Here is a 12155-nt window from a genome sequence, read left to right on the forward strand (position 1 = left end):
GTGTGTGTGTGTGTGTGTGTGTGTGTGTGTGTGTGTGTGTGTAGATGAACAAGTTTGAAGAGCCACTCTAGAAGATGACATCATTGTCAAACCGCTCCTTGCATGCCCTTGTGGACCCCCACCCTTTCCACCATGCTGCCCACATGAAGCGGGCCAGGGAGAGGGCGTGTGTAAACAGGATGTCAACTCATGGAACATTCAACTCTATTTTAAACCGTGTGTGTGTGTGTGTGTGTGTGTGTGTGTGTGTGTGTGTGTGTGTGTGTGTGTGTGTGTGTGTGTGTGTGTGTGTGTGTGTGTGTGTGTGTGTGTGTGTGTGTGTGTGTGTGTGTGTGTGTGTGTGTGTGTGTGTGTGTGTGTGTGTGTGGTGCCTCTTCACTCCTGGGGGGCACGGGCGGTGAAACAAAAGCAGATAGACTCAACAAAATGGATGAGTTCACATGTTGGCACATGTCATTCCGAGATGGGACTGGAAGACAATTTTGGAGTTTTTTATCATTTTTTTCTTCTTGTTCTCTTTACCGCACACAAACCGGATGCTAACAAGCCTGCAGGCAAGAACGCAAAACTTTTTGCAATATCGTATACTTAGGCGAACCACGTATACGTACATTACAGCGAACACTTCCAACGCGCCTCAAACTGAGAGAAGATTGGGCTTTGTTGGAAACAATCCCCATAACTTTCAGGTTACATATGCTGTTCTTTATTCCTCTGATAACAATTACCCACCCACCCGATTTTTAAACATACCAGCGCATTATTGTTCAATTTTCACCTCCATTCTTGTGATTATTAATCACATCACACATCAATTCCCAGAACCAGCAGAGAAAGCCATCCTGTAATAAAACTGTCACACGGTGCGCTATAAAGACAGATGTTACCAGTTGTGTGATAACATAATTAAACTGTTCTGTGAGAGGGATTCCATGAAATTATTCAAATTGGACGAGCACTATCATTTTAACAATAAAGCAATTTGGGCAATATGCGGTGTCATAACACCGATGTTATCCTTCACCATCACATTTTTTCAATAAGCCTCGCCGCCCAGCTGACAATATCAACAGTTTATGCACGAGAAAGTAAAGGTCTTTGGAACCGGACGGTCTGGAGTCCCTGAAGGCCTGGAGAACCTGAAGGCCTGGGGAACCTGAAGGCCTGTAGAACCTGACGGCCTAGAGAACCTGTAGGCCTGGAGAACCTGAAGGCCTGGAGAACCTGACAGTCTGGAGAACCTGAAGGCCTGGAGAAGCCGAAGGCCTGCAGAACCTGACGGCCTGGAGAACCTGAAGCCCTGGAGAACCTGAAGGCCTGGGGAACCTGAAGGCCTGGAGATCCTACCCCATACCCCCCCTGAATGACGCTACTTTGACTGGAGTCCACATCTTCAGTATCCTCCTCTCTCAGGTTGCTTTGATATTTGCCTAATGAAGCTTTCTCAGAGTAAAGAAATGTAATAAATCAGAATCAGAATATAAAGCGTGCCTTTCTCGTGGTCTTGGTCGACTTTCTCGCATTCTTGGAAGATATCCCCTAAGAACGTGCCTTTGGTTGTGTGAGCCATTGATATGGTATATCTGTGACTCAAATACCCATACATGCATATGCCACAGGATATGCTTCATGCTGTAACATGGGCACAAATGTGCACGCACATACACATGCCACTGCAAGCCCTCGGGCAGGAAAGTGTTTAGACTGCGATGCACTCAAAGCGTTTCGACGCAAAGCAGACCGAGAGGAGAGCCGACATCATCTTTAGGAGCTGTGGAGACACACGATGCTTCAGTTCTGGCTCTGCACGCTGCAAGCCCAGCAACCTACACATTCCATCCCCCCCCAGAACCCATCATCACACAGAGAGCTGGCGTGGCGTCAACTAGAATGAGTAACCCCCTCCGTCGACTTGAACCGTGAACCCTCCATACCACTCCACTCCCACCCCTAGCGTCCTGGCCAGGAGGGCTCCCACCTGACCAGACCGGAGAGGGCTCTACACTGCAACCCTCCCTGCCCTGATGCTGTAGACCTCTGAGACCTCTTGCTCACTGGGAGGTTGGAGGAAGACGTCCGACCACGAGTTCAAAACGAATTGATAACAGCCATCAGCATAGTTCTGCCGGCTTACCGATTTAGTGTGGACATGAATTTGAATACACTCAAACTGTGTTAGTGTTTATTTTATAGTTTCATTCCAGCTATATCAATGGGTGAAAGAGGAGGCTCATCAGTCTCAAAAATTGAAGTCGCAGATTTGGTGTGGCACCTTGCCGTTGGTCTTTCTTGCATCATCAACTCAAACTATGAGTCCCTCCTATTACAACGGCAGCGTCAGGATGGTTTGCCCGTTGCCCTAGGCTGGGTGTTCCCCTCCCAGCCAAAAAGATCTGGGTTAGATCCCCAATGTCTTCTCAATGTCTTCAGCAACCCCCTACCGGCTCATTGATGGGATACACCTGAATTCCTGGTCAATCGCTGTGGTTAAAAGCCTCGGCCAATGAACTAAATAGTAAGTATTCACCATTAGGGATAGGGATCATTAATATTTATTGATATCGATACCATTTTCGATACTCCTTAACGATCTGAACCTCTATTGATACCACTATCGAAACAATTTTATTAATTGGTGGAAATACGTCGCGTTTTTCGTGATGAGGAAAATATTTAAGAAATAAATAATTGTATTTTAAATTAAATATGTCCTCATCCTCATCCTCATCGTCATCCGCTTATCCGGGGTCAGGTCGCGGGGGGAGCAGCTCAAGCAGGGGGCCCCAGACTTCCCTTTCCCTGGCCACATTGACCAGCTCTGACGGGGGGATCCCGAGGCGTTCCCAGGCCAGTGTTGAGATATAATCTCTCCACCTAGTCCTGGGTCTTCCCCGAGGTCTCCTCCCCACTGGACGTGCCTGAAACACCTCCCAAGGAAGGCGCCCAGTGGGCATCCTTACCAGATGCCCGAACCACCTCAGCTGACTCCTTTCTAAGTAAAGGAGCAGCGGCTCTAATCCGAGTTCCTCACGGATGGCTGAGCTTCTCACCCTATCCCTAAGGGAGACGCCAGCCACCCTTCTGAGAAAACTCATCTCGGCCGCTTGTACCCGCGATCTCGTCCTTTCGGTCATCACCCAGCCCTCATGACCATAGGTGAGGATAGGAACGAAGATCGACCGGTAGATCGAGAGCTTTGCCTTGCGGCTCAGCTCTCTTTTCGTTACAACGGTGCGGTAAAGCGAACGCAATACCGCCCCCGCTGCTCCGATTCTCCGGCCAATCTCACGCTCCATAGTACCCTCACTCGCGAACAAGACCCCGAGGTACTTGAACTCCTTCACTTGGGCTAAAGACTCATTTCCTACCCGGAGTAAGCAATCCACCGGTTTCCTGCTAAGAGTCATGGCCTCAGATTTAGCGGTGCTGATCCTCATCCCAGCCGCTTCACACTCGGCCGCCAGCCGATCCAGTGAGTGCTGAAGGTCACAGGCCGATGATCCAATGAGGACCACATCATCTGCAAAAAGCAGTGACGAGATCCTCAGACCACCGAACTGCAACCCCTCCCCACCACGACTACGCCTCGATATCCTGTCCATGTATATCACAAACAGGATTGGTGACAAGGCGCAGCCCTGGCGGAGACCAGCACCCACTGAGAACGAAACTGACTGGCTGCCGAGAACACGAACACAGCTCTTGCTTTGGGAGTACAAAGATTGGATGGCCCTGAGGATAGACCCCCTTACCCCATACTCCCGCAGCACCTCCCACAGTTTCTCCCGGGGGACCCGGTCATACGCCTTCTCCAGATCCACAAAACACATGTAGACCGGATGGGCATACTCCCAGGCCCCCTCCAGGATCCTTGCGAGAGTGAAGAGCTGGTCCGTAGTTCCACGTCCGGGGCGAAAACCGCATTGTTCCTCTTCAATCTGAGGTTCGACGATCGGCCGAACCCTCCTTTCCAGCACCTTGGAGTAGACTTTACCAGGGAGGCTGAGAAGTGTGATACCCCGGTAATTGGCACACACTCTCTGGTCCCCCTTTTTGAACAGGGGAACCACCACCCCGGTTTGCCACTCCTTTGGCACTGTACCCGACTCCCACGCGATGTTGAATAGGCGTGTCAACCATGACAGCCCCTCAACACCCAGAGCCTTTAGCATTTCTGGCTGGATCTCATCAATCCCTGGGGCTTTGCCACTGCGGAGATGTTTGACTACCTCAGTGACCTCCACCAGGGAAATTGACGACGAAACACCATCAACCTCGAGCTCTGCCTCCAACATAGAGGGCGTGTTATTCGGATTCAGGAGTTCCTCAAAGTGTTCCTTCCAACGTCCGACGACCTCCTCAGTTGAGGTCAACAGAGTCCCATCCTTACTGTACACAGCTTGGATGGTTCCCCGTTTCCCCCTCCTGAGGTGCCGGATAGTCTTCCAGAAACACTTTGGTGCCGACCGAAAGTCCTTCTCCATGGCCTCTCCGAACTTCTCCCACACCCGCTGCTTAGCCTCCGACACGGCAGCCGCTGCAGCCCTTCGAGCCTGTCGGTACCCTGCAACCGAGTCAGGAGTCCTCCAGGATATCATATCCCGGAAGGCCTCCTTCTTCAGTCGGAGGCCTGAAGAAATTAAATATGTAATTTTTAATAAATATTGACATCAGTAGTTTTAATTATATATACTGAAATGATTAGAGCACACTATACAACTGCATTAGTAATACAGAAACATGAGTAATACAGTATAACTCATGTTTCTCACCAAAAACTAAATTGAACGTTACTCTGTTACATTTGAACGAATCATGATAACCTATCAGTCGTTTTATTGAGCCAACCTAACACATCATGACATCTGAAACTTTATTAACTTTTTAAGATAACTAGCTTGTATGCTGCCGATTACAACACAGATTTCACAATTGGATTACTATTTTTAACTGACGGGACTAGCGATAATGTCTGTGTGTGCGATTACCGCTCGTACTTTGAGTGGATGATTAAGACGGGCCGGTCTGTGGTGCGACAGGAGAAGGAGGAGACAGGAGTCTTTTCAACTCAGAGACAGTCAAAGGTACTGCATTTGGTCTTTATATGATGCACAATGCTAATGTGCTTGGCCATTGAGGTTGTGTCCCCCCTTTACAATAAACGACTTTCGCCCTTTTCGCCCGTTCAGCCATCCCCGCGAGCAAAGTTAACTGCCAGGCTTCACTTGTAATACCCGTTTGCTTACAATTCCATTCAAAAACATTGGTGGACACGCTGCAGTGATTGGATTGATTTGATTTAAATGCCGTGACGTGACTCGAAGGACACAATATTACGTTACGTTAAAAAAATGATAAATGAACGACGGCACTCGATAGTGGTATCAATAAGCCCAAACGTTAATGATTTTCGGGTTTTGAAAAAAGTGGAACCGGGTCCTTGATAGAAGCGGGTTTGGATCTCCATCCCTAGTCACCACTGTGTGTGTGCATGTGTTGGTTCACAGTGCTTATCTCCTAGCGCCCCCTGATACCCCGACTACAACCACTTGAGCTGGATGGAACCAGTCCAGAAACGACTCATCTGAGGAGCACCTTCATCTACCTTCAGGGGCTCCAGCGAGGGGCCTGGTAAGCTCTGCATTATGCAAATACTAGCTGTGTCAATGCAGTGCTAGCGCTATCTGCTGCCACCACTGTGTGGGTGTGATTATTTATGTGATTGTGTATGTGTGGCTCTCTCTCCTGCACGCAACCCCCCAAGGTAGAGGGGCAAAACTGAATACATAAAAAGGGAAATTATATGTATTTTCTTTCTTGTATCCCCCTTCTCTATATATACGTTACTGTGCAAAATAATGGCTGCTTTTAAGATATCGTTGGGTTGCCTTCGTCTTAAAAGGCTGAAATCTCAGGAACGGCTTACACTGCGAACTAAAGGGGGTCCTTTTTGAAAAACAGGATATTAATATTTAATATCCCACAGCTGCATGGGTTGCAACCACATTTTGCACCGGAGCGATCAACAGCATGCTTAAACCTGAGCGGTAGTACAAACAGGCTATCGAAATTGATCGTACATCATGAGAAATGGATGTGCACGGACTTGAATGTCCCGGAGACAACAGCTTCAAAAGGGAGCCGCGCACCGACGCAACTCCCTCAACGTCAATCCTGGGCCTCTTGTTTGTTTACACCATTTCAGCTGTTGCCATGGAGGCTCACTTTTTCACACCACTTCCTGTTGCACAAAAAAAAGAAAAGAACGAAAACAAAATAAAACCAAACCCAAAGAAAAAACAAGCCTGCAAGTAATTGCAGAAACACAACCGTTTCATGTTTGTTTGGGTGTTGTTTGCTTTCCATCTGCACTTCCTCTTGAGGACCGACTCGAAAAACAAAGAAAAGAGGTAGTAAAAAAAAAAAAAGAAAAAGGACTTAGTATGAAGTTATAATTCCTTTGAAAATAAATAGGCTCTAATTATTTGGAAAAGCATATTCTCATACTGTGTTGGTATTTTTTAAACACGATTGACAGCCAGAAAGCTTATGGTCACAACAACAAAGGCCTGAACATGTGCAACAGCCAGAAGGTCATGAAGCTAAAAACTATAACTCATTCCATAAAACCCATTTTTAATGAAAAACAAAATTGAATTTCAGTGTGTCCTGAGTTAACAACACAAAGAAATAAGTTTGGGTTACTCAAGAGGGTTCTTTGTTTTCCCCTGTAATGTGTTTTGCAGACTGAACCATTGGAAGCGAACCCAGAGCCACCTCTCCGTCGTCGATCATTAAAAAGGAGTATTTGACTTACTAATAGAGATGCTTAAACCAAGCTTATGGTCCACTTCCCCTAAATCTGACGAGTCTACAAGATAAATTCCCCTGTCAGCGTCGAGATGATCAAACAGATTACAATTATTTCATCCCCCGTCTTTATTAATGAGCACTGTCTTTCATAGTTATGTTCCCTAATAAGAATAAATGATATGTCATGGCCAGGTTTGTTGTTCCCAGGGACTCTGGGAGAGCGCTAATGCATCTGCACCTTGAGTCTGGGGAAAACTCTTGATTGATTTTCGTCTATTTTCTAAGCTTTTTTAAGCTTCAAATAATAAGAAAAAATGGAAAGCGGCATCTTCATCTCTTTTTACTGGAGAACAAAGGACACAAAAGAAGCTTTTGGTGTCACTAGTAAGATTTGTGTTAGTGTCAGCGGCACAAATAAAACTTTGAAGAAGCCACTGTGAAATGCCACCGCACCAAAAGAAGAGAAAAAAACGTAAAGAGTTATCAAGTAATTGAGCGAAGATCTTAATGCCCTGGGGACAATTAACATGGTTCACGGTGCATGAGTGAAAATCCTGGGTTAGTCTAATGGGAGAATAAAAAGAGACTGCCAGCCTGCTAGCCAGAAACACACCCTTTGGTAAGTAGCCTATCAAAGCACAGTGCTGAGAGAGAGAGAGAGAGAGAGAGAGAGAGAGAGAGAGAGAGAGAGAGAGAGAGAGAGAGAGAGAGAGAGAGAGAGAGAGAGAGAGAGAGAGAGAGAGAGAGAGAGAGAGAGAAACAGAAAAGACACACCTCTTCCTTCATCTCTAGCCACGCGTCATTTATCACACAGAACAATTAATACGCCTCACTCCGTTTCTACTGCAACCGCAGAAATTAAACCCCCTCGGATTTGTTAGGGAGGGCATAAAAATAAGACGCAGCGGCTATTTACCATGTTGGGAAGTACCAGCGACACACCAAACCGTGTTTACCAGGATTTAAGAAGAAAGGAAAAGCCACAATGTGTTTGTTTCCCCCACTTCTGTTTGAAGCCACAGAGATCCTGGAGAACAACCAGGAAGCCCCAAGGTGCACAACTGCCTCCCACCTTCAGGGAAGGTGCTCCCTTGTTGGTTTGGCTTGTTTGTCGTCCCTTTGCCCCCCTGGCTTCATTGGGTGCAGAAATATCTTTCGGTAAGGATGTCTACCTGTGGTCAATCCTTGAGCAAGAAAAGGTCTCCTAGATGACTAAAATCAAACGCAAATAGTCAACTGCACGGCCATGACGCTGCCCCTGGCAGCCACTCCTCCCCACCCCTCTCCCACTCCCACCCCTCTCTCTCCCGGTGTCTCTCGCCCGCATCACATTCATCAGCTCTCTAAACCCCTGGTGTCTCTGCGGAACGAATCAGAACGCGCCCCTGGCGAGGAACTGAAGGGAAAAGTCAACAGGAATTAGGTTTCAGCGTAACTGTTTACTCAACTGTGGCCTGCAGTTATTGAAATTGTATCCACGGTTATGTGTGTGACTACCGCCGTAATGAATTCAGCATGGCCCGCGATTCCCCCAACTGACAAGAGGGTGCGTTCTGGGAGCTGGAAGTGTGGGGGGGGGGCTGGGGGTTTGGAGGCACGAGGGAGACAAGAGGAGGGCCTGTTAGGTACACTGAAGTGAGGGCCCAAAGGTGCTAGTAATGACACGGACAATCGGGATGGATGAAGAACACACTTATTCTATGATCTTGTTTCCATTCTGTCAAGCTCTGTTCTGCCCGTGTGCACGGAAAATGTGCACGTGTTTGTTGAGACCCCGGCAGGCCACCGTACATGGCATGAAGTAAAACCAATGCAAGCTCAAATTGAAAGCCATTCTGTCTCCCCACTGTCTCCCCACTGTCCCCCTCTCATCTTGTTCACTAGTTGTCTCTCTCTCCCTCTCATCTTGTTCACTAGTGGTCTCTCTCCCCCTCTCATCTTGTTCACTAGTGGTCTCTCTCCCCCTCTCATCTTGTTCACTAGTTGTCTCTCTCCCCCTCTCATCTTGGTCACTAGTTGTCTCTCTCCCCCTCTCATCTTGTTCACTAGTTGTCTCTCTCCCCCTCTCATCTTGTTCACTAGTTGTCTCTCTCCCCCTCTCATCTTGTTCACTAGTGGTCTCTCTCTCCCTCTCATCTTGTTCACTAGTTGTCTCTCTCCCCCTCTCATCTTGTTCACTAGTTGTCTCTCTCCCCCTCTCATCTTGTTCACTAGTTGTCTCTCTCCCCCTCTCATCTTGTTCACTAGTGGTCTCTCTCCCCCTCTCATCTTGTTCACTAGTGGTCTCTCTCCCCCTCTCATCTTGTTCACTAGTGGTCTCTCTCCCCCTCTCATCTTGTTCACTAGTTGTCTCTCTCCCCCTCTCATCTTGTTCACTAGTGGTCTCTCTCCCCCTCTCATCTTGTTCACTAGTTGTCTCTCTCCCCCTCTCATCTTGTTCACTAGTGGTCTCTCTCCCCCTCTCATCTTGTTCACTAGTTGTCTCTCTCCCCCTCTCATCTTGGTCACTAGTTGTCTCCACTTTGCTACCGAACAGGAAAGCAGACAGAGAAAAGAACAAACACAGGGAACCAACTAAACAGGCTGCAACCCGGGCAACTGTTATACCGCCATATATAGTATCTATGGAGTGTATATATATATACAGTTAGTACAGGAAAAACAAAACAAGCGTGACTATAGTGTGATTCCCGTTCCAGTGCCTCTCCCATGCAGAGTGGTGACAGATGCTGGCTGACAGTGGCGCGCCGGTCGGGCAGCGTGCGCGGCAGCGCAGAAGTGCCTGGGTTTCGTCACCAAACGACTCCTGACAACAAGCCTCATCCACTCAGGGCCGGGATCAGGATGGGGGGGACGGGGGGGGGGGGGGGGGGGACGACACACGACTCATGCACACCATCGCCTCGTTGCGACGCTGTTGATCTTTTCAAAGCGCGTCCCCCTTCTAAAAGCAGCGTCATGTGTCACGCGTGGCGCTCACACCAACAGAAAGAGCCTGTCTGTTTGTCTCAACTCTGCCCCCCTGCCCCCCCCCCCCCCCTGCCCCCCCTCCCGATTGGGAATGTTTTGTTTCCCCGTCATGTCGATGTCGGCCACGCGTCTCGCTGCCTCCGCTGTGCGGCCGTGGCATTAGCCGCGAGGCGTGAGGCCTCGCGGCTAATGCCACGACCGGTGACGTCCCGCTAAGGTGACAGAGTCAACACCAGCCCCCCCCCTCACACACACACAGAAGAAACAACTGTCTCGGTAATCCTGTGGCACCCACACACTTAAAACGTGTCCGACGCCGCTCGGGTGAATAGTGTGTGGCGAGGGGGCTGCAGAAGCCTCACGCCACGATAACCACGAGCGGGGAAACCAAACACACGATCACAAGGAGAGCACTCCAATGAAATATTCAGAAATACCCCGCAATATACATAAATAATAATAATAATGTGTTTATGTACTGGATGTTCTACTTGGAGGGGGGGGATTAAATATTAAGTGGCACTTTGCAAAGAGTGTGTTGGGGGGGAGGGGGTGGCATTAATGAGGAGTGGAGGTGATGGGGGCGACGTGTGTGTGTGTGTGTGTGTGTGTGTGTGTGTGTGTGTGTGTGTGTGTGTGTGTGTGTGTGTGTGTGTGTGTGTGTGTGTGTGTGTGTGTGTGTGTGTGTGTCTACCTGGTGCTGCTGGAGGTGCAGGATGTCCGCCGCGCTCACCTCCCCCGTCGGCGTGGCGCTCTTGGGCGGGCCTTCCCTGGCTCCGCCCTCTGTTGCGGGGCCGCCACCGTTCTGATTGGCTGGGCCGTCGCTGGTCGTCTCTGACCCAGGGTCCTGCATCATGACTCCAGGTCCTGAGAGGGTTAGACCGGAGTGGAAAGGGAGGAGGGAGGATAGACCAAGACGGGGAGAGGGAGAGGGAGGGAGGGAGAGGGAGAGAGAGAGAGAGAGTAGTGTAAGAGTAGAGAAAGTGAGGGTGGACAGGAGAAGTATAGAAATTAAGACAGAAGAGTAGGGAGAATAAGGAGAAGAGAGAGAGAGAGAGAGAGAGAGAGAGAGAGAGAGAGAGAGAGAGAGAGAGAGAGAGAGAGAGAGAGAGAGAGAGAGAGAGAGAGAGAGAACAATAAGAAAGTGACAGAGAAAATAAAGAGGAGAATAAGAGAGGGGGAGGAAAGGAGGAAGAGAGAGAAAGAGAGGGAAGAAGGGAGGGAAAGAGAGAGAGAGGGCAAAGCAGCTGTTAAAACACACAGAGATGAGGTTGTGTTTCAAGTCAGGGCCAAACTGTAATCACATGTCACACATCCTTCCCACACGACTTCACTTTTATTACAGGGTTCCCCTCGCTGGGGCTTGGCTCTCGCTCGCTTCTTGTTTGTTTGCTTGTAACATATGTGGCGAGGCAAACACACCAGCTTTCCCTCTCTTTTCCTCCCTCTCCCTCTCGCTCCCTCTCCTCCCTGGAGAAATGAGCTCAATCTTTTTTTGTTTTGTCCTTTTCGGGGCACAGATCTGTCACGATAATCCATCCAAGAGCAGCCACAAGTGAGTCTGTTTTGAGTCGAAGTGTAGGCCGTGTGTGTGTGTGTGTGTGTGTGTGTGTGTGTGTGTGTGTGTGTGTGTGTGTGTGTGTGTGTGTGTGTGTGTGTGTGTGTGTGTGTGTGTGTGTGTGTGTGTGTGTGTGTGTGTGTGTGTGTGTGTGTGTGTGTGTGTGTGAGATGTGCTCCTCCTCACAGGAACCCAACCTGTGCAGAGGGAGAAGCGGAGGAGCCCAAGAAAACAGTGGCCCTCCAAAGCCAAACACATTGTATGGAGATGGGTATATTTACCCGCTCGGCTCCCAGAAGGAGCGACGGCACAATGTCTTTTTAATGGGAACCAGTGCAACTACATGAGAGCCTGCCAAGGGACAGGCTTCTTCATGAGAAACCTCTTCTGGCTCTCGGGGCCCCTACCGTGGGCATTTTAGTCTCCAGGGGCAACTGAATGAACACACCAAAATACCGGTCTCAACAGACGTGACAAATGACCTAAAGGAAAAATATTTGATTGGTAAATATTGGTGCTGTATTTACGAAGGTTATTCAAAGAGAAACACACACACACCCGCACACACACCCACACCCACACACACACACACACACGCACACAGCAAGAGAGCCACGGGTAATCATCAACATACATATTCCTGAAATTCCAGTTGGGATTATTTACACACACCAGTGTACATTGGATCTCTGTGCCTCTGTGCTGTAGCCCTGTCTACCCCCCCTACCCCCTACCCCCTACCCTCCATGGACTGTTAATAAAGCTGACCAAGTCGCGCAGAAGCAAATTAACTTGCCTTATCAATTATGTATAT

At 48.8% G+C, this 12155-nt stretch overlaps 1 protein-coding gene across 1 annotated transcript in view; it reads right to left on the reverse strand.

The window, feature by feature from the left end:
- Positions 1-12155, reverse strand: part of foxp1b (forkhead box P1b) — a 205659-nt gene that overhangs the window by 62829 nt on the left and 130675 nt on the right. The window contains exon 6 of the mRNA XM_056606125.1: positions 10478-10650. Within this exon, the coding sequence (XP_056462100.1) occupies positions 10478-10639 (162 nt within the window). The 5' untranslated portion in view covers positions 10640-10650. The remainder of the gene's footprint in view (positions 1-10477; positions 10651-12155) is intronic.

The sequence above is a fragment of the Gadus chalcogrammus genome, chromosome 13 (assembly GCF_026213295.1).
Source record: "Gadus chalcogrammus isolate NIFS_2021 chromosome 13, NIFS_Gcha_1.0, whole genome shotgun sequence".
NCBI classification, from domain to species: domain Eukaryota; kingdom Metazoa; phylum Chordata; class Actinopteri; order Gadiformes; family Gadidae; genus Gadus; species Gadus chalcogrammus.